Source organism: Pogoniulus pusillus, chromosome Z (genome assembly GCF_015220805.1).
Source record: "Pogoniulus pusillus isolate bPogPus1 chromosome Z, bPogPus1.pri, whole genome shotgun sequence".
In the NCBI taxonomy this organism is placed as follows: domain Eukaryota; kingdom Metazoa; phylum Chordata; class Aves; order Piciformes; family Lybiidae; genus Pogoniulus; species Pogoniulus pusillus.
Window position 1 is genome coordinate 14,371,758 of NC_087309.1, and position 23,475 is coordinate 14,395,232.

Here is a 23,475-nt window from a genome sequence, read left to right on the forward strand (position 1 = left end):
CTGCAGGTCAGTTTTTAGGATACTCAAGTTTATTTGGTGTGCCTCCTTATCAGGGGGCCACGCTGCATCTGTAGGAGGCAGTCCTTACGTGGGCAAGACACAGCAGCACTCAGCACCAAATTCCTCCGGCACTGCTTGTGCTCTGTGCTTTTGGGTCACTGCACAATTAACTAGCCCTGAAGAGACGCAAGGAAATCAGCACTGCTCGAACAGCACAGAAGCAACCGCAGGAATTTCAATGAGAGGAGCATTTGCATGAAAACAGGACTAGGAATTAGACCACCAGAAGAGCAACACTCAAGCTGTTTGGAGAGGAGAGGTGAATATTTTTCTTTCAGACAGAATGATACTGCATGAGAGCTGTTGAAATGAAAATTTGGGGACAAAATGTACTTCCCTCAGTGCTAAACTACTCACCAGTCCAGGACTGATGTGATTTCAGACAATCACAGCACAGTAAGAGTTGAGAGTGACCTCTGGAGATCATTTAATCCAACCTCTCTGCTGGAGCGGGTTCACCCAGAGCAGGCTGCACAGGAATGTGTCCAGGCCGGTTTTGAGTATCTCCAGAAGAGGAGACTTCACAACCTCTCTGGGCAGCCTATTCCAGTGCTCTTTCACCCTCAAAGGAAAGAATTTTTTCTTTATGTTTAAGTGGAATTCCTGTGATCAGATTTGTGCCTATTTCACTTTGTCCTGTGCACAGTGGCTACTGCTAGAGAGTATGAGGAGGATACAATCTCAAATCCCAGAATATAGGAAAAGAAGCACTTCTGGAGAGAGGGACAGGCTGAAAAAGAGGTGTTAGCCACTTTCCTACTGTCTCCTGAAAGCTTCACCCACTCCTACCAGCTTTCATCAAATTCTCTTCCTTCCACCTCCTGAAAACATCACCATTCTCCTGAAGTCCTTCAGAGTCTCCCAGATCCTAACTGATCCCTTCCAAACCCTGATCTCAGTCTGGCCAAAGAATCACCATGAGAGTCAACAGGGAGTCTGGAGGTGATACTGGCTGGAGTGACAAGCCCAGAGAGAGCGAAGAAGCTGCTTGGCCTGTGCACATGGATAACAGGGCTCAGAGACACCATGTGTCTCTCTCTTGTCCCCACACCACAAGCCCCTCACAGGCAGCTGGCACTGGACTCACAGGTGTGTGCCTGCAGCTCCTGACCCATGTACAGTCCTGGCCCCATGTCCTGGGATGGGGGAACAGCTGCGTTCCCCTTCCTGCTCCACTCATGCCCAGTCAGAATTTGTCTGGGACATAACACAATTATTTCCAAGAGACAGAGAAAAGAATCACAGAATATCAGAGTCTGGGGGGAACCTCAAAAGATTATCTGGTCCAGCCCCCCTGCCAGAGTAGGATCACCTAGAGCAGATCACATTGGAACACATCCAGACAGTTCTTGAATATCTGCAGAGAAGGAATCATAGAATCACAGAATCAACCAGGTTGGAAGAGACCTCCAAGATCATCCAGTCCAACCTAGCACCCATCCCTCCCTAGGCCCTTTTGATTGAACTATCTGCTGCTTACTTTTGTCGTTGGCACTGGCTGTGTCAGGCTATTTTAGCTCTTCCTTTAAACAAACCAATACTCATGAACAGCTACATTCTTCTGACTGCAATGACAAAATGCTTTAATTTCTTCCAACCCTTACATCTGAAAGGCTTACTAATTAAACAGCTCTGCCCCAAACTGATTCTTCTTACAGCAATGCTTCCCTTGGGTGAACTCAACCAGCAAGGTCATTAGAAATTAGGAATGATACTTTATTAGTTAAACAATTCCTGCCTGACAACTGCTGCAATATTTAAGGACCACTTGGAGTCCAAAAAGTGGCTTGGGCAACAGCAGAGAGCCACTTATTCCTGCTGTTGCATCTTAAAACACTGCAAGCATTTCTTCTTCACTTCTGAGCTCTGAGCTAAAGGACCTGAACTAGCATCATTGGGTTTCTTCTCACAGGAAGTATCTGTTGGCACAGACTTTTTGCTCAAGCAGGACTGGATGCTTGGAGAAACAGGTGATCAGCATGGCCAGTGTAGGATTGTGTTGGCAGTGGTTTGATTGCAAACCCATCTTCAGCAAGCTCTGCTCTTTGCCTCATTGTGATGGTTTGGGTGTCACCTGCCCACCCCACACTTAAGAAAAATCACCCAGACTAGACTCAGCTGCTGGAAATTGAATGAAGCTTTGTGCCTACCACTTAGCACAGTATACAAGCAGATATTTACAATATATACAGCCATATACAGAAATAGACAAGTCAAAAAGTAATACAGAAACACAACAGCCCTCCCAGAAACCAGAGTCCCCACGAGGGGCTCTCAACCACCCTTCCATCTTCTTCCCACCCCTCTACCTTACCCTAGACCTTGCCTTACCTTCAAGGTGAGTTTGGAGGGCTGGCCAGGGGGGTTAGGAAGCAGATGGATTAGTCACACAAACAGCAGGTTAGATTAGAGAGAGAGAGAAGTGCAGACCCAAAGACAAAGAGCAAACACCTGTGTTATCTATGTTTATGTTCTTGTCCTTACACATCTCAGTAAGCCTATGAGTGAAGCAGACATCACCACTGTTTCCTTTTCACAGCCTATAACCTAACTCCTCTCACCAAAATATCCCAGCTAGGCTCAAACTAGCACACTCATGGTTGCTCTTTCCACAAGGTTTGGGTTCAGACATCTTTGCTTTCACTGTCTCTGTGTTCCCCAAGCTCTTGGGATTAGTGCATAGCAGTTGAGTAGCATGTTCCCAGGATGCCCAGGGAATTCATCCAATTCAGAGACAACAGTAATAGGCACAGAAAACCTCTACCACAGTCACACCACATGGAAATAAATAGAGCTTACTGCCTTGGGGCAAATCAGTACTGCCCCAGAGACTTGATCCTGAGCAAATCATCAGGGCAAAGACACAAGGATGCCTGCGTGCTTGGCATGAGCACAGGGATCTCTGTAGCCTCTGTATAAACAGATGTGTCCTTGACAAAAGTGCCTGAGAAGTGGCAGAAACCCTGTCCCCAGTTTCCTCTCAACAACAAATGCATCCTTTCCATTGTGACACTAAATGGTTTAGGAAGCCAAAAGTCACAAGGAATTGTAGGCATTTTTTGAAACTCTCACTGCAAGGTACTTTGTGAAAGTCAGTTCTGAAAATACCACCTGAATGCTTTTGAGAAGCCCTCCCCTTGGCATATTTGTTCTGCCAAGTGTTCATAAATGAGGCTGTGCTAACACTGCTGACAGCAAAACTTGGAGTATTAAATAATACTCCTTAAAGATCCCAAAGTGTTTTAGAAATACAAATTAATTATGCGCATATCAACTCTGCAAATTATTTAAAGAGCTCTTGAACCTCTTCTCCTTGCTCAAGGACATGAGGAAAGGAATGAACCAAGGTCTGACAAGAACCCAGGATTCCTTACCCTCTCTATTTCCACTTATTCACCACACCAGCTTTAACTAACAGACAAAATAGATTTAGAATGGATGAAATCCCACTGGAATGAAGCTATCACAGTCTCTCTTGGCAAGCCAAATCTTGCAAGCTCAGGAACAGTCAAGGAATCCACAGAGCATGGAGCAGACAGCACTGCAGCTATTTGTAGGAGAAGAACAGGGCTTGGAATGACATGTGACTGCTAAGAACTCTCTCAAGAAAGGGTGATTAGTCTGCTAGTCATACCTGTCAAAAGCAGTCATCCTAGCTGTATGGGAGGTTGGTGGAGAAGCAAACCTTGACCTGAAAAAGAGGGGCAGTGGGAGCCAGATAAGCCCCTTGGCTGCCCTCTTCCATTGCTACCCTGAGTTCTTCCAGAACCCAGCAAAGCATATCTTCCCCTCTCCAAAGGAATCAAGTGCAGCAAGACCAGACATAAGAGCTCTCAAATGCTAGGGTTACTGTGAAGGCCCAAAACCACTGCCTGTCCTTCCAGGTATTGTGCAAGTTTCCTCACTGGGCTCTGCAGGGATCAAATAGCAGAGAGAACAGACTAGGATACCCAAGTACTGAGCCAGGCACAGACAGGTTTATCTGCCAGGAGACACCTGGGACGCCAGGACTCCCCTGCACAAATTTAGATCCTCTCTATTTACAAATATCTATGGATATTCTGCCACTGATAACTTGGTTCTGGGGACGAAGGAGAAGTGAAGTCAATTCTACAGACAAAAGCTGCCTGCACAGAGTAAAGGTTTAAAGAGCACGTTGACTTGATCTTCAGAGGAGCCAGGATCAATACACTGGAAGTACATCTGACTCCCCACAGTGAACAGAGACTCTTACAAACAAGTCTAGAAGCTTGCTGTTAACTAATGACATGAAGACTGGTGTTGGCACAGGAAGATGGTAGAAAGGAAGACATAGTGGATGGCACTGCCACTTCTGCCAGGGTTTCACATCTCTCTGTTAAAGAATCCTTTTGCAGCAGCTAAACTCCCCACAGAGACCCTTACAACACATTTGGTGCAGCAGATGCCACATCACTCAAGAAAGGTGGGCTCAGCAATCTAGCTCCCTTGTCCACTTGTGGCACAGAAAGGCCACTGAGCTAGATCTGCCACTTCACCACCCCACCACATCATCTGTTTTAAATTCTCAGCTCTCTCAGAGAAGAGCTGGCTGTAGATATGGGACCTAGGCACATCACCAGACATGCCTGAACCTCCCTCCTTCTTCCCTGAAAGTGCAGCAAACTTTTAGTTTAGTGTTTAGTGCCCCTTCAGATGTAACCAAGCAAGCAAAAGACAGACAGCTTAATAACATCAGAGCAGCAGAGTCCATTTCCATCCCATTTGTATGTTGCCTGGGAAATGGCACCCATTGTTTTAAGGTAAGTGTTAAGTGATTGAGCTACTCATGAGCACAGCATTTAAATTGCTTTGCTCACAACATGCAATTTGCCTCTGAAGAAAGACGGCAAAGGGAGATGAAGCTATTCACACATGCACAGAGGGCTCCTGCTGGCCACCCAGAGTGGGGGACGTTTGGATTCATTCTGACCCATAGTGCAGTATTGCTGGGTGCTGATCAGCCTACAGCTGGGGAGCAGAGGAGAGCAACTGTGTTTATTTGTGTGACTCCACTGATGAATCTTCATGAACCCAAGTGCTTGCCCCATGCCCAGGAGGAACCCATAAAACCACCAGAAAACATGTCCTGAGCCAAGCCAGTGGCAGCCCTGAGAGCTCAGATGGTCTCAGGCTGTGATTTCAGTGGAAACAGAGAAGTGTGAAGCATGTGAGATAATCTCCACAAGTCCTATGCTCAGCTCCAAACAGACTTTCACACTAGTGTGTTTTCTAAGCCTTCTCAGTACAGGGAACAGTCTCAAGTTGTGGCAGGGTAGGTATAGGCTGGATATTAGGAAGAAGTTCTTCACAGAGAGAGTGATTTCCCATTGGAATGGGCTGCCCAGGGAGGTGGTGGAGTCACCGTCCCTGGGGGTCTTCAAGAAAAGACTGGATGAGGCACTTAGTGCCATGGTCTAGTTGTTTGGATAGGGCAGGGTGCTAGGTTGGACTGGCTGATCTTGGAGGTCTCTTCCAACCTGGTTGATTCTATGATTCTATGATTCTATGATTTCCAGTGGTGTTTGGCTGAAGTAACTTACTAAAATTCACTCAGAAGACCCTGGAGTAACACTACGGTGATAAGCTCCTGGCCAAAGACCCTAGACCCCAGATAACACAGTGGGTCAGTAGACTCTATGTGGGGAGGCCTGTGGATGTGGTCTATCTGGACTTCAGCAAGGCCTTTGACACTGTCCCCCACAGCAAACTGCTGGCTAAGCTGTCAGCCCGCGGCTTGGATGGTAACACTCTGTGCTGGGTTAGGAACTGGCTGGAGGGCCGGACCCAGAGAGTGGTGGTGAATGGTGCCACATCCAGCTGGCGGCCAGTCACTAGTGGTGTCCCTCAGGGATCAGTGCTGGGCCCCATCCTCTTTAACATCTTCATAGATGATCTGGATGAGGGCATCGAGTCAGTCATCAGCAAGTTTGCAGATGATACCAAGCTGGGGGCAGATGTGACTGAGCTGGAGGGCAGAAGGGCTCTGCAGCGGGACCTTGACCGCCTGTACAGATGGGCAGAGGCCAATGGGATGGGGTTCAATAGCTCCAAGTGCAGGGTGCTGCACTTTGGCCACAACAACCCCATGCAGAGATACAGGCTGGGGTCGGAGTGGCTGGAGAGCAGCCAGACAGAGAGGGATCTGGGGGTACTGATTGATACCCGCCTGAACATGAGCCAGCAGTGTGCCCAGGTGGCCAAGAGAGCCAGTGGCATCCTGGCCTGCATCAGGAGTGGTGTGGTCAGCAGGAGCAGGGAGGTCATTCTGCCCCTGTACTCTGCACTGGTCAGACCACACCTCGAGTACTGCGTTCAGTTCTGGGCTCCCCAGTTTAGGAGGGACATTGAGATGCTTGAGCGTGTCCAGAGAAGGGCGACGAGGCTGGGGAGAGGCCTCGAGCACAAGCCCTATGAGGAGAGGCTTAGGGAGCTGGGATTGGTTAGCCTGGAGAAGAGGAGGCTCAGGGGTGACCTTATTGCTGTCTACAACTACCTGAAGGGTGGTTGTGGCCAGGAGGAGGTTGCTCTCTTCTCTCAGGTGGCCAGCTCCAGAACAAGAGGACACAGCCTCAGGCTGCGCCAGGGGAAATTTCGGCTCGAGGTGAGGAGAAAGTTCTTCCCTGAGAGAGTCATTGGGCACGGGAATGGGCTGCCCGGGGAGGTGGTGGAGTCGTCGTCCCTGGGGCAGTTCAAGGCAAGGTTGGATGTGGCACTTGGTGCCATGGTCTAGCCTTGGGCACTGTGGTAAAGGGTTGGACTTGATGATCTGTGAGGTCTCTTCCAACCTTGGTGATACTGTGATATAAACAAAAGATGACCATCTTGAGAGATTGCTTTCTTGGATCAGCTCTAAAAATCCTGAAACTGAAAAAGCTTCACTAAAGAAGAAACAACAGGATATGATAGTTATGTAGGCTCAGAAAGGATGTTCCATCTGCATCATTCAGTTCATAGTTGCATGAATCCCCGAAAGAAACTGCGTGTGGGACAGGGCATCACCCTTCATGACTGGCCTTTATGGCTAGGTGGAAAAAGGGGTTTCACCAACTCACGGAGGCATGTGCCTTCCCTTGCTGTCACTTGAAACAAAGGTCCCAAGTCTCCTCACAGACTAAAGATAGTGCTTGCTCATTTACAGGATAGATGACTGTGCTGGAGGGTTGCACAGGCCTCAAATGACTATGTTTACAAACCTATTCATGCCCGGACATGTTGTCCCCCCAAAGGGGGTTGCCCTGCCTAAACTTGGGGCAAGCAAGTTAAGAGGGACAAAGGGACACAATAGCCTTGGTGCCTTCCAGTCTGGGTTGCCTCCTCGAAGGTTGAAGTAAACACGTTGTGTAAGCTCATGAACCTAGGGTGGGGAATCCACCTGAGCCCTCTCCGTACTTGGGGGTACCAGACCCCTGGACTTCACCTTATTTGGTATGTTTTGGCCTGTTGCCAAGTCCCCACTGGACAGAATTGTGGCCAAGGACCATCAATCGCGGGGTCAAAACTCATAAAGGGGACAACTCAGTGTCCCTGCTATATCTCGCACCTCGCTCCTCTCCTGCCACCCTCTTCCACCTGCTGCTGCCAGCCGCTTCCAGCCGCCTTTGGGGACCACCACTGCTGCATGACTCCAGCCCACGGCACCAGCCCAGGGAACTGACCAAGGCGCTGCCGGCCAGCCGCCGCCCCAGCCGCCGTTCCCAGCGTGACTGTGCCCGTGGAAGCTCCAGACAGCTGCCCCAATGACCCCTGAGCTGAACCATTCAAACCCACGGTATTTGGGACCATCGAAACTGACTCCAGCCAGTGAGTAACTGAGCAAACTCGAGCTAAGCCAGCATAAACTCTCAGTAACTTACCAGTGGCACTTTCATGCCACAGACTCTCTGCCTAAATCCTTTCAGACCTCTGCTCAATTCCCAATTTGCTGTATATAGACCTTCTGTAATGCAATCTCGGAACCGCATACAAAGAGCTTGTGTGGGGTAGCTGTAAATAAGTTTGGGCAAGGGAGGATTCCTTGTGTATATAATATTAAATTATTTAAACCCTTTTAAATTCGGCCTCATATTTCATTCCCCCCAAACCCAGACAAACCCCTTCACGACAATGACATGTCAGGGTACAGGCTCTGATGATCCAGAAATACAAGAAGACAGGTAGCATGGGCTCTGTGGGAGGACTCGGGAAGGAGATGGGCCTCCTTTACTCGGTTTCAGTTTTGCAAACAAAACTCAAAGCTCAGTAAATATGTGAACCTTGGAAAGCTAATGAACCTCAGCAGAGTTTCTGACCTCTGGACCACCGTGAGAAAGTGATTACAGGCTGCAGACCCCCTTCCCACTAGTCTCTGAGCCCAGGAGCAAATTGAGCCTTCTCACTCATACAGGAACAGAGGCAGGGATCCAGTATTTCAGAGATGTTACAGAAACACAACTGAGGCAATCTCAAGCACCTAGCTAAAAGAGAGGAGCTTTGCCAACATCACTGTACAGGAGAAGGCAGAAAGAGATCCTCTTCGATCTGCCACCTCTGTTAGGAGGAATGCAGGTTGTCCTTACCTTGGGTATCCTGCGCAGATTGGGAGAGAGCTTCAAGGAGATAACATGGCCTCGTTCATCTCCAACGATGACAATGGGGTAGACAGGGTTAAACTGGATGTGGGTTGCTTTATTATTCTTCTTGGCCACCACTAGCTGGGTACAGAGAGCTTCATACTTATTAATGTTCAGATCAAACACATGGGCCTGAGAAAAAAAAAGGCAAAGAATGCAAAAGGGATTAATCAGGCAGGAACATCCCTCAGTAGCAGAACAATGGCTGAAGAAAACAGACTGTAAAAAGGCCCCATGGAAAGGCAGCTTCAGCACACAATTATCATGTGCAGTCAGGACCTTTGTCCTCCTTTAAGTAATCAATGTGCAGAAGCTGTCTACTGCTTTTGAGGCACTGTCCCCCTCCTGCAGGAACTCATGGAGTGAGGAACAGTTCCCTGCTGTGGGTGCAAGCTCTTTCCAAGACCCTTGGCAAGGCTCCAGCTGATCTAAACTGGGTAAGGATCAGGGCCAGCACTGCTAACTCCACAGGTCTTAATCTCCCTTCTCGGTGTTGCAAGTAATAAGACACTCAGATGTTAAACCAGTCTAACACAGGTTGATGCACAATGAGGGGAATGCTGACAGAAATACTTCTTACCCCTTATTGCAGAGCTTTCCAGCATTTGCAGCTTAATAACAACATTAAAGACTCAAACCAGTAATTAACAAGGAAGTGATGGGAACACGGACAGTATGACTAAGAGTGTACCCGGGGATAAAGCCAGGGAAGCAAATGCGCAGTGCAAGACTGCTCGGTACTGGCAGCCCGCTCCAGCCCAGCTGTTTCAGATGCTATGCCTGCTCAAATATTCTTCTTCCCCAGCACTGAGAGAAGTGTTTTCGGTGAAGATGGAAGCCTTGCTCAGGCCAAAGTTGCACTGGTATGGAGGTCAGATCTATGGTACTGATAAAGCAGTGACACAGACCTGCCACATCAACATTTTCACCATAGTGCATGTTTCTTAACATAGAATCATAGAATCAACCATGTTGGAAGAGACCTCCAAGATCAGCCAGGCCAACCTAGCACCCAGCCCTAGCCAGTCAACTAGACCATGGCACTAAGTGCCTCAGCCAGGCTTTGCCTAAATACCTCAGGAGACGGTGACTCCACCACCTCCCTGAGCAGCCCATTCCAGTGCCAATCACTCTCTCTGCCAACAACTTCCTCCTAACATCCAGCCTAGACCTCCCCTGGAACAACTTGAGACTGCGTCCCCTTATTCTGTTGCTGGTTGCATGGGAGAAGAGAGCAACCCCACCTGGCTACAATGTCCCTTCAGGTAGTTGTAGACAGCAATGAGGTCACCCCTGAGCCTCCTCTTATCCAGGCTGCACACCCCCAGCTCCCTCAGCCTCTCCTCATAGGGTTTGTGTTCCAGGCCCCTCACCAGCTTTGTTGCTCTTCTCTGGACACGTTCCAGCACCTCAACATCTCTCTTGAATTGAGTGGCCCAGAACTGGACACAGGACTCAAGGTGTGAGTACTCATGACTCCAAAGGGAACAGTGGTATTTACTGGAGAGAGTGTGTTAACATAACGCTATCTCCCAATAACTGCTATTAGCTCCCATCACTGTTAGAACCTGCAGAGGCAAAACATGATGTCCTTCTCTTTCCTGGTGCTGAAGAGAGTAGTCCCCAGCATGCTGGATTGCCACCTTGAAGCCACCACAGAGACTTTCAGCCTTATGTTTCTTTTCCCTTTTCTGTCCTCAGAACAACTAGGGAAGGGAATATTTTATGCTAACAAGTATGGGTGGAACATGAGGGAAATTACAACTGAACTACTCCTGCTGGCTGTGTCTTGTTTACCAGTGCTTTGAAGACAGATGAGATGCATTAATTCAGCATTGTGCCACAGTTTGAACCTAGGAGTTATCTGAAATCTGACAAAGTTACCCTGTGAAAGCTTACCCCAAGGGCTGTAGAAGGCTTTGTATCTGGTTAGTAGAGGTACTTTTCTATCACATACCAAGATTTGGTGATGTTTATCTGAATCTATATGTACAAAGAGCTGGACAATGTGCGGGCACGTGTCCCATGCAGCTTCATGAGCCACTCTGTCTTCACAGAACTCAGCACCTAGCAGTTGTGATGTTCTTGGTCTGAGCAAGAGAACCATGCAAGGGTTTTTCAGAAACAGAAAGCAAGATAAGGAAGAATCCCTCCAGACTGAAGTAAAATAAGTCTTTCCCAGTTTGGAAAGAGCTTGAAAAGTGGACAGTGTTCTCAGAGGTTTTGGAGAAATCCAGGACAGTATGGATGACAAGACAGGAATCCAAAGCACCAGGAAAAGACAAGGGTCTGTCTACAACTACCTGAAGGGACATTGTAGCCAGGTGGGGGGTGGCCTCTTCTCCCAGGCAACCAGCAATAGAACAAGGGGACACAGTCTCAAGTTGTGGCAGGGTAGGTATAGGCTGGATATTAGGAAGAAGTTCTTCACAGAGAGAGTGATTTCCCATTGGAATGGGCTGCCCAGGGAGGTGGTGGAGGCACCGTCCCTGGGGGTCTTCAAGAAAAGACTGGATGAGGCACTTAGTGCCATGGTCTAGTTGATTGGTTAGGGCTGGGTGCTAGGTTGGACTGGCTGATCTTGGAGGTCCCTTCCAACCTGGTTGATTCTATGATTCTATGATTCTGAATTTTGCATAGTCCTTTCCCTGTCATCAGAAGCATAGGTGGAAAAAAATATTTCATGTTTGTCTTCTCAAAATATCAGATGTCATGATTAAATTCTGAGTCTAGACACCTCACACTTGGGGTCTCACAGGCCAGCTACAGTAATCTCAGTTTCCTAAACCTAGGTATAAATAAAAGTGTTTTCCCTCATTTGTTCTTTGTGCTTGATGTGTTGCTATCCCTGAAAAGGAATAAGCTTTCTTTCAATCATATCAGCCCCACAAGACCCACTGCCACTGAAGATTTAATTACTTGCCTTCACAGAATACATTTCTACTAATTTAAGGGCATGATTCATCACCACCTCCCAGTGGTGCCAACTCAGTGCTAGGTAACCTCAGAGCCTAGGAAATGTCCACTGCTTGAGTAGCATCAATTAATCTGGGGGAGGGGGGGAAGGGGGGAGAAAGCTACATGGAATTAGTGGGCAGGTTTCTTTTGGGCAGACAGGTCTGCACTGCTGTTCTGTAAGCAGCACAGAGAACGCTGGCAAGTCTGAAGGCTCAGCACTGGAGCAGTCTGCAATGCAAATTACTCTGGGTAATGCCACTGACAGCCCAGACAAGCACAACGCCTGGGACAAGAACTTCAGATCATCAGCAGTGTGGAGAAGGTCAAAAGCAAACAAATCTATGAATTGTTCCTACTATAAAGCTCCTCTTCTGTGAGTTTCTAAACAAATGGGCTTGTTTTCCTTTGCCAAAGGAATCATGGAAAAGAATGAACTTTCAGTTCTTCAGCTGGAAACATCAGCCTCATATCAGATGTCACACACTCCAGATGGAGGGGTGGACCCGGGGCATTTGGAAGGACTTAAGAGGCTTTGATTTAGAAGCTTGCAGTCATTCTCAGGAGAGAGGGAAATGCAGTTAGATCAACACTGTTATTTGTGCTTCGGGGTACAGGGTTTCCTACAACACTTAAGGCATCTTGACAGTCCTGTAAAGTAGCAAAGTGGCATGTGACCAGTGCTCTCTGCAGATCTGCCTGGGGCTTGGGACAGGATTTTCGCCCCAAGGAATGGAACACTAAACCCTGCAGCTCTTCCCTAAGGTTCCTAGTCCCATAAGATGTCTTGCTGGATTCAGGACTATGCAGTAGGTTCCACTTGGATTTCCCACCCCAGAGACTCACCAGCAGCACACAGCTTCTCTCCATCTCACCAACCTGGTGTCTCCTGTTCCTCCAGAACACAGACCACTGCTTACAAAGACAGCCTCTCAGGTCTGAACATATGACCACAACCCACAGAATTGCTACCCAACCCCAAAGTGTGATTGAAGTACCAGATTCACAGGGACCTAGGATGACCAGAGCCACATCCAAACCCTCTCTGTGGAAAGCAAGTGCCTTAACAGGGCAACCCTCTTCTCAAGGCAGCACCAGCAGCACTGACATGAGAGCTGTCACCCAGACATTGTCTATGGTTGGGGGTTGGAATTAGATGATCTTTGAGGTCTCTTCCAACCTAAACCATTCTAAGATTTTGGACTGGATGATCTTGGAGGTCTCTTCCAACCTGGTTGATTCTATGATTCATTCTAGGTAGTCAGTACAAATGAGTATTGTCAGAATGAGACATTTCACAGTTCAAGGAGCCCATAGGAAACACAGTAGCTTGGCTCAGGGTCCCTAAAGCAGAAAGTGTAACCCTTGATTGTGTAAATTAAACACCAAAACAGGCTGCCCAGGGAGGTAGTTGAGGCCCCATCCTTGGAGATATTCAAGGTGAGGCTTGACAGAGCTCCTGATCTAGTGGAGGATGCCCCTGCTGTCTGCAGAGGGGTTAGACTAGATGACCTTTGGAGGTCCCCTCCAACCCAGACCATTCTATGATTCTAGATTGGCATTGGAATGGGCTGCCCAGGGAGGTGGTGGAGTCGCCATCCCTGGAGGTGTTCAAGAAAAGCCTGGATGAGGCACTTAGTGCCATGGTCTATTTGGTTGGACAGGGCTGGGTGCTAGGTTGGACTGGCTGATCTTGGAGGTCTCTTCCAACCTGCTTAATTCTATGACACCAGCAGCACAGCAAAATGTGTGTGTGGTGCACTGTGCTGGGACACCACCTGGATTTTTAAGGGTACAAAGAATCCTGCAGGAAGAAAAAGCATGCAACCAGCCAGTGCACCCCTGTGATTTACCCCCTATTTCCTGCCAGCTCTGCATGCCATTCCTCAAGTCGCCTGGACCAGTCCCAGCGCTTTCCTGTCTAGAGGTCCACACTCATCCAGGAGCAGTTTAGAAACTGCAGAGTGAAAGCCTCAAACCTCTGATTTTGAGCCCTCAGAAAGTGTTTCCACCGCAGTGCATAACTCCAGAGGGGGAGTTGGACACTCCTGACCATAAACTCGCTTTTATCAGATACCTTCTGCAGACCTTGTAGGAATAACTCAGGAATCTAAAGGGTGTGAAGTCCTGCTGCTTGCCGACCACAGTAGACACCCTCATTCTTCCTGCTAATAACCACTTCAAGTGCAGGGTTCTGCACTTTGGCCACAACAACCGCAAGCAGCGCTACAGGCTGGGGACAGAGTGGCTGGAAAGCAGCCAGGAGGAAAGGGACCTGGGGGTACTCATAGATAGTAGCTGAAGATGAGGCAGCAGTGTGCCCAGGTGGCCAAGAGAGCCAATGGCATCCTGGCCTGCATCAGGAACAGTGTGGCCAGTAGGACAAGGGAGGTTATTCTGCCCCTGTACTCAGCACTGGTCAGGCCACACCTTGAGTGCTGTGTCCAGTTCTGGGCCCCTCAATTCAAGAAAGATGTTGAGGTGCTGGAACATGTCCAGAGAAGGGCAACAAAGCTGGTGAGGGGCCTGGAGCACAAACCCTATGAGGAGAGGCTGAGGGAGCTGAGGGTGTTTAGCCTGGAGAAGAGGAGGCTCAGGGGTGATTTTATTACTGTCTACAACTACCTGAAGGGACATTGTAGCCAGGTGGGGGGTGGCCTCTTCTCCCAGACAACCAGCAATAGAACAAGGGGACACAGTCTCAAGTTGTGCCAGGGTAGGTATAGGTTGGATGTTAGGAAGAAGTTCTTCACAGAGAGAGTGATTTCCCATTGGAATGGGCTGCCCAGGGAGGTGGTGGAGGCACCGTCCTTGGGGGTCTTCAAGAGAATACTGGCTGAGGCACTTAGTGCCATGGTCTAGTTGACTGGATAGGGCTGGGTGCTAGGTTGGACTGGCTGATCTTGGAGGTCTGGTTGATTCTATGACTATGACTATACAATGCCACTTCCTCAGCGGGACATAAATCAGACCCCAACGTCATGAAACTTGAGGACAGATGCAGATAAAGAGGTAAAAGAAATTTGAATGCTTGAAACAGAAGAAAACTCTTCTCTGCTTTCCCTGGCTTGACTGCAGATCCCCCAGGGGAATAAAGCACGGGGCAGTAACCAATTAGTCCAACAGATGTTTTATTTATGGTCCCTGTAAATCTGTGTATCCACGCCAAGGAAGTGCAGAGCAGCGCACACCACTCTTCAAATGAAGCCCAAGATGTTGAGCTAAGCAGTTCCTTGCAGCATGGTGATTTATGAGCTAACATCAACAACCAACAGAACAAATCTAGACTCTCAATCCCAGAGCGCTGGACAGTCTGAAGGTGGATATGCCAGGCAGATACCCAAAGCAAACTTCTTCACAGGAGGGCAGCAATTCTGGTAAGTCAGTAGCCCCTGAATTTAAATGGATGCCCATTTATCTTTGAGATGGGATCAGGGGACTCCTCCAGTCTCTAATGTTGTTGTGTTTTTCAATAAGAACGTTTTAAAACTACCATTGGGGTAAGAACAGAGCCTCCATGCTTGATGTAGAGGCAATAATGAACGGATCCAACTCTGCTGTGCTACTGTTGCAGGAAATATTTGACACAAATAAGGCTGTTTTGATGACTGACTTCCGAACAGCTAGAGGAGAAACCAAGCTCAGTTACACCCAGAACAACAACCAACAACTCCTCTGTCTATGAATCAAGCCAATGCGTTTCACCTCCCAAAAGCAGACAGGCTGGAGACCCTTTGACCTCTTCTGGAAACTCTGATATGTTGTTTAACAAGAGAAAGTGCTTGTTTATCCCAGCTAACTTCCTTTTCAGGCACCACTTCGGACAGCTTGCCTCCCCTCTGTGAATCTTAGTGATAAGAATAATCTCCTTCATGTCTCAGTTCTGGACACTTCTGAATGCTGTTATCTGGTGCTAAATAGCTGATATATGCTACCTTTGAGCTGGCTGCACTTCAGTTTGCTCTAATATGGTTCTCTTATACTGCTTATTACTGGTTTTGTTCCTCTTCAACATTAATAGCATGCTTTGGAATGAATTCCAAACCCTCCTTCTGCTCTTCACTTCTATACTAAATTTAATGTTACTTTCCAAATCACTTCTGAAAGGTGACAGTCAGAGAAATTAATCCTTGGTGAACTTGCACAATAGCTGACCTGACAGCAGCCAGTACCTCAGCACTATGATGCAGTTCCTTCTGCAACAGCAGAGATGACCCTTCCTCAGAGACCAGCACCCAAAGTCGAGTCTGAGCCTCACTTGTGCTCATGTGGTGACTCTCTCCTGCATCTTCCAAGGTTTGTCTCGGCTGTGCAGTGTAATCAGGGGCATGGCAGCACAGGCAGCCCCTGGCCCCAGCTTCCCTCACAGTCTTACTGCTTCCCCAGTTACTGTGTATATTGCATGACAGGTTTGTGTCTTTACCAAACTTCTTCTCATTGGCTGCAAGTTGCTGCTGAGGTCATTGAGCTTTTACAATTTCAGGTCAGGCACCAATGCACTTTAAGCTATGTTTGCTTAGTCCCCACACAATTACTGCTCAGTCTCAGTGCCAGCCTCTGTTTCTGAAGCATCTCTAGTTGTACTGCACACGTTGTTGAGCATGACTTCAGTAATGCCACATCCACCTTCTCACCTGTCTTCTAGTTTCATAGAATCATAGAATCAAGCAGGTTGGAAGAGACCTCCAAGATCAGCCAGACCAACCTAGCACCCAGCCCTAGCCAGTCAACTAGACCATGGCACTAAGTGCCTCATCCAGGCTTTTCTTGAACACCTCCAGGGACAGTGACTCCACCACCTCCCTGGGCAGCCCATTCCAATGCCAATCACTCTCTCTGGCAACAACTTCCTCCTAACATCCAGCACAACTTGAGACTGTGTCCCCTTTTTCTGTTGCTGGTTGTCTGGGAGAAGAGACCAACCCCCATCTGGCTACAACCTCCCTTCAGGTAGTTGTAGACAGCAATGAGGTCACCCTGAGCCTCCTCTTCTCCAGGCTAAACACCCCCAGCTCCCTCAGCCTCTCCTCATAGGATTTGTGTTCCAGGCCCCTCACCAGCTTTGTTGCTCTGGACATGTTCCATCATCTCAACATCTCTCTTGAATTGAGGGGCCCAGAACTGGACACAGGATTCAAGGTGTGGCCTGACCAGTGCTGAGTACAGGGGCAGAATAACCTCCCTTGTCCTACTGGCCACACTGTTCCTGATGCAGGCCAGGATGCCATTTGGCTCTCCTGGGCACACTGCTGTCTCATCTTCAGCCTACTATCTATGAGTACCCCCAGGTCCCTTTCCTCCTGGCTGCTCTCCAGACACTCTGTCCCCAGCCTGTAGTGCTGCTTGGGGTTGTTGTGGCCAAAGTGCAGAACCCTGCACTTGGCCTTGTTCAATCTCATCCCATTGGCCTCTGCCCACCCATCCAGCCTGTCCAGGTCCCTCTGCAGGGCTCTCCTACCTTCCAACAGATCAACACCTGCTCCTAGCTTGGTGTCATCTGCAAACTTACTGATGCTGGACTCATTCCCCTCGTCCAGGTCATCAATAAAGATATTGAACAGGACTGGGCCCAGCACTGATCCTTGGGGAACACCACAAGTGCCAGCTGCCAACTGGATGTGGCACCATTCACCACCACCCTCCAGGCTCTGCCATCCAGCCAGTTCCTGACCCATATCAGAGTGAATCTGTCCAAGCCAGGAGCTGCCAGCTTGGCCAGGGGCTTGTTTTTGGCAGACTGTCAAAGGCTTTGCTGCAGTCCAGGTAGACTACATCCACAGCCTGCCCCACATTCACCAGGCAGGGAACCTGATCATAAAAGGAGATCAGGTTGGTGAGACAGGACCTGCCCTTCCTAAACCCATGCTGGCTGGGCCTGATCCCTTGGCCACCCTGTAGGTGCTTTGTGATGGCACTCAAGGTGACCTGTTCCATCACCTTGCCTGGCACTGAGGTCAGGCTGACAGCTCTGTAGTTTTCTGGCTCCTCCTTACAACCCTTCTTGTGGATGGGCATCACATTGGCAGCTTCCAGTCTTTGGGAACCTCTCCAGTGAGCCAGGACTGCTGATAAATGATGGAGAGTGGCTTGGCCAGCTCAGCTGCCAGCTCTCTCAGCACCCTAGGGTGGATCCCATCCAGTCCTATGGACTTGTGAGGATCCAAGTGTCTTAGCAGGTCCCTTACTTCTTCCTCATGGATTAGAGGGAGATTATACTGGTCCCTGGCTCCATCTGCCACTTCAGGAGTCCAGTTGTCCTGGAGACAACCTGTCCCACTATGGAAGATTGAGGCAAAGAAGATGTTAAGCACCTCTGCCTGGTTTGCATATGAGCTTCTGCTTACAGTGTTCCTGAAGTCAACCTGTAAGTGTATAGTACACCTCCTTTCTCTGATCCCCCAGCTGTTAGTCTCAGGAACAGTATTAGATTGCTTTGACGTGATATGGCCTTACTAAAGACTTACTAGACTGGCTCTTCCTTCATCTAACAGTGTTTACAAACAGACCACTACATGATTCGTCCCATGATCTCCCTTACATGCCCATGTAAGAAGGCAATTTTGGTTCCTGTGTGGCTGAATGAACTAGCTGATTTCAGCAGGTGGGTTTTGTCAGGATGCTGTGTTTCATTGGAAAAAACAACAGCTCCAGTATGCAAAACTGGCCTGTGAGCACCTCTGTGAGAAACAATTCCTGCAAAGCCACTGAGCCACTTTGCACCAAAACTAGGTACTGTGCCAACAAAGTCACCTCAGGTGCAAATCAGTAGCTAAGGCACGTGAGAGAGCAGTGCTGTCCTTAGGTACCTGGTGCTTATCTTGAGCCTTGAAGCCCACCACAACATGTTACAATGGAATGAGAGCTGCAGCAGGACAGAAGTGAAGGCTCAGACCCTTCAGGATAAACCAGAGTCTTCCAGCATGGCCTTATGCTCTAAACTCAGCTTCTAAGGGAGAGAAATGTCATCACACAGAGAGCCTGGTGACTGTGGGAGGAGAAGGAGAGATGGCCTGACTGGCACAAAGTGGAGGCAGCAGTAATTCCAGGGATTCTGCCCAAGTACCTCATTGAGCTTTTGCATGCCACCAACCCTTGTTTTAAAGCAGACCTAAGTCTGCCCAGCAGTCCACACCAATCTCAAAGATTCAGTGAGGAATAAGAAAGACCCTTTTTAGGTTTGTGGCGGAAGAAAATGAACAGTTTTACCAGAAAACAACCACTTGTGCTGTGAATGCAATTTCAAAGCCATTTTAAGAAAGCCCCTGCCCACTTCAGCTTGCTCAAAGTTTCTTCTAAGCAATGGCAAAGGGACATGCACTCATTTAGTGTTTTCACAACCCATCCGTTGCACCAGCTGTGGTGCAGAGAGCCAGGAGACACTTTGCCCCAGCCTTGCAGAGCTAGCAATGGCTCCATAAGGCATGGATGAATCCCATGGGCTACTGCAGAAGGGTAGGAGGAAAGACTTAGATGCAGTGGGAACATATGTATCTGTGAGAAATTCGGAGTTCTAACTTCTCTGGGCAAAAGCATCGACTGATGTTGAGAGGCAGGTCTGATGGCACCTCTGATTCATGCCCTACAAGGAGAGGGAGGATTAGGGCCAAAGTACCCAGTGAAATATCTGCAAGCATGAAAGGTTTAGCAAGCATTTTACCTGCTATCATTCAAACTTTTAAAGACAGAGATTTGCTTTTGCTGCCAGTCAGTGATAAATAGGCAGCAAGCCTCTGCAAATTGCTTTATGAACACACATGCTAGTGCTAAACAAATGTTTCTCTCCTAGCTGGTCAAAGATGGATGTCAAGATGTCAAGCATTTCTTTAGCATCCTATCCTGTAATTTAGACACAACAGGAATGTGGTCTTCATGACTTACCATGCAAAACATTTGATCAGTAAAATATGTTTATATAAGCAGCAAAGGGCAAACTCCCTTCCTGAACAACACAAACCATCAGCTAATTTCCTGGAGGTTGGTGTTGTTTGGAGTGTTTCACATCTTGAAAGGTCAACAGCTTCAGTAATGGGGAAAAGCCCTGGAGCATATGTCTGAGCTGCTTTCTCTGCAAAGTGCACACTTGGATGGCATTTCTCTTGAGGCTACCAATATTTACTAAGGATGTCTATAACATCACCTTGCTCTTTGTGCATTAGTCATGAAGGGCACGGAACACAAAAACATGAGAGCAAATGGACTTGTACTGTGTCCACTTAAGCTTGTTGTAAACCTTCTGGGATCATCTTTCTCACACAAGGATATTTCCTAGTGAAGATAATTCAGAGGCACCCCCCACCCCTCCCCAGAAGCCTCTATTTCAATGACCAAAACAGGGTCAGCTCTAAGATCAGATGCAGTTGCTCAGAGCCCTGCTCAACCTAATCTTGAACACCTTGATGGAGAGAAATAGCATAGAGATGTGGACAGAGATGGCACCTCCATGGACACAGATGCACCTCTGAGCCAGCTGCTCCACTGCTTGACTGCCTTCAGAGTGAAACTTGTTTCTGCTACCCAGTTCAAACCTCTTGTTTACATTCACTTTAGCAGCTGTGTCTTACCTTCCCTTCAGGTACTTTTGTGAAGAGCTTGGCTCTAATTTCTTGATGATTTCCTCATAAGCACTGGCAGGCTGCTTCTGGGTTCCTTCTACAGACTAAAGAAGCCCAACTCATCCATGAGCCACTGCATGAGGTGGCTGTGGCCCACAGTCTGGGATCCATCCATCTGGGGACACTTAGGATGTGAGTCTTTTTGGATTTTTAAAGAAAGTTAACAATTTGTGGATGAATTCAGTGAAAGAAAGCACCCACATGCTCTGAGTGAGCCAGAAGTGGCACTGCCTCTGTGCAGCACCATCTTCCAACAGCATTCCCTCGTTTAAGTGGACAAGGGAAGGCCAATGGATGTTATCTGAACACACAGCCTTTGACACAATCTCCCACAACATCCTTCTCCCTAAACTAGAGAGATATGGATTTGGTGAGTGGACTGTTCAGTGAGCAAGGAATTGATTGGATGATCACATCCAAGGGCAGTGGTGAATGACTCAACATCCAGAGTGAGATGGTTGACAAGTGGAGCCCCTCAGGGGGTCCGTACTGTGACCAGTGCTGTTTAACATTTTCATCAATGATATAGACAGTGAGATTGAGTGCACCCTCAGCATATTTGCAGATGATAACAAGCTGAGTGGTGTAGTAGATAAGACTGAAGGATGGGGTGCCATTCAGAGAGAGAGATAAACAGGCTGTACCTAGGTTGAGGCAATTCTCAATAACAACACAGGCTGGAGGATGATGGGATTCAGAACAGCCCTGCAGAGAGTAGCTTGGGGGTGCTGGGGGAAGAAAAGCTGGATATGAGCCAACAGTGAGCACTTGCAGCCCAGAAGGCAAATCACATCCTAGGCTTCATCAAAAGAAGCACAGTCAGCAGGTTGAGAGAGATGATTCTACTACTCTGCTCTGGTGAGACCTCACCTAGAGTACTATGTCCAGCTCTGGGGCCCCCAACACAAGAGCATGGGCTTGCTGAAGCAGGCCCAGGGCAGGGCCAAAAAGATGGTCAGAGGGCTGCAAAACCTCTCCTATGAGGACAGGCTGAGAGAGTTGAGGCTGTGCAGCCTAGAGAAGAGAAGGCTCCAGGGAGACCTTACAGCTACATTTCTGTATCTGAAAGGGATATCTGTATCTGTACCTACAGGAAGGCCAGGGAAGGACTGTTTAGAAAGCCTTGCAACAACAGGAAGAGGGGCAACGGTTTGAAAGTGGAGGAGGACCAATCTAGGTTGGACATAAGGCAGAAGTTCTTTACAATGAGCGTAGTGAAATACTAGAACAGGGGACCCGGAGATGTGGTGGAGGCCCCATTCCTAGAGTGTGGTGGAGGGGCTGCAGCCCCAAAACAGAGGCCTCTCTATGCCTCTACATGCCTGGACATGTTTTTCTGCCAGGACCCATGGAAGTAAACAGGTTGTGTAACACTGTAGTGGAGAGTGTAGAGCCCTTACTTTGAACAGAATTGTGGCTCAAAGGCCATCCATTGAGGAGTCAAAAGCCCATGGCACCAGCCCTGGGAACTGACTAAACCACCATTCCCAGCTGTGGGAAGATTTCTCCCCCAGAGGGGCAAAAGCTGTAAACATGAGCCATTGTTTTGGGAAAAAGACCTTGGGTCTGAGACACTGTGAGCACCCTACCCATACCTGCTGGGGGTTGACCCCTGCCAGCCCCTGGGGTGGTGCCACAGGTTGTTTTGGTGAGAAAATAACCTATCTGTGCCTTACACCTAATTTTGAGCCAATCTGTATTGTCCACATGTGTCAACCCAAGTCTGGCTGGCACACCTCTTTTGAAAAGTATTTAAGAAGCTGCATTATCCTAATAAACTGGTACTCTCGCTCACTCGCAGCACTACAGGCTGGGGACAGAGTGGCTGGAGAGCAGCCAGGAGGAAATGGACCTGGGGGTACTGGTAGATAGTAGGCTGAACATGAGCCAGCAGTGTGCCCAGGTGGCCAAGAGAGCCAATGGCATCCTGGCCTGCATCAGGAACAGTGTGGCCAGTAGGACAAGGGAGGTTATTCTGCCCCTGTACTCAGCACTGCTCAGACCACACCTTGAGTGCTGTGTCCAGTTCTGGGCCCCTCAATTCGAGAGAGATGTTGAGGTACTGGAATGTGTCCAGAGAAGGGCAACAAAGCTGGTGAGGGGCCTGGAACACAAACCCTCTGAGGAGAGGTTGAGGGATCTGGGGGTGTTTAGCCTGGAGAAGAGGAGGCTCAGGGGTGATCGTATTACTGTCTACAACTACCTGAAGGGAGGTTGTAGGCAGGTGGGGGTTGGCCTCTTCTGCCAAGCAACCAGCAACAGAACAAGGGGACACAGTCTCAAGTTGTGCTGGGGTAGGTATAGGCTGGATGTTAGGAAGAAGTTCTTCACAGAGAGAATGATTTCCCATTGGAATGGGCTGCCCAGGGAGGTGGTGGAGGCACCGTCCCTGGGGGTGTTCAAGCAAAGCCTGGATGAGGCACTTAGTGCCATGGTCTAGTTGATTGGATAGGGCTGGGTGATAGGTTGGACTGGATGATCTTGGAGGTCTCTTCCAACCTGGTTGATTCTATGATTCTATGAAATTCTATGAAATTCTTTCAGAGCACAAATTTGAGATAGGCTTAAAACAAACTCCCACAGGCAAATCCACAGGGATTGAACTCCACTCCTCCCCATTTCTCTGCCCTGCTACCCTTACAATAAGTTATTCCGCATCCCCAGATTTCCCATACTCTTAGTGCAAGGATCCAAGTATATAGATCTACCTCCACATTTTTTCTTCCCAAAGAGGGTCTCTCACTCTAGCTAGCTTTTTCCTTCATGTCAGGTTTTCACCTTTTACAGACTAATCTAAGCTAGGTGCTCTCTAATTTCATTTTATTTCACTGCTAATCACATCAGTATCTACACCCAGGTCCCTGTAGGAGTTAGCCTGAAGGGACCACAGAGCTGCTGTCAGCCATTTGAGCTGCAGGACTCATGTTTGGAAATAATAGATCTCTCCACCTGTCTACTTTAGGAACCACTGTGGAATCTTCAAGGAATGTAGGTGTCATCCGAAATGCAATCACAGAGCAAAACTGCAGTGGTCTTAGGACACTGAAATCAAAGCCGAATGCTCTATAGCAACCACTCTGAGTGCACCCAGCAGAGACTAGTTTCTATAAAAGCACCTGTCTGTCCAGACCTTTTAAAATCAGGCCACTTTTTTAGGCACCTAGATATAGAATTGGGAGGCACTTTCCCAGGTGGTGTTGGCATGGATATGAACATCT

The 23,475-nt window shown here is 48.4% G+C and overlaps 1 protein-coding gene across 2 annotated transcripts in view; it reads right to left on the reverse strand.

The window, feature by feature from the left end:
• Window positions 1–23,475, reverse strand: part of DNAI1 (dynein axonemal intermediate chain 1) — a 248,859-nt gene that overhangs the window by 38,904 nt on the left and 186,480 nt on the right. For both annotated transcript variants that reach the window (XM_064140660.1, XM_064140659.1), the window contains one exon: window positions 8,637–8,822. In XM_064140660.1, coding sequence (XP_063996730.1) covers window positions 8,637–8,822 — 186 coding nt within the window. The remainder of the gene's footprint in view (window positions 1–8,636; window positions 8,823–23,475) is intronic.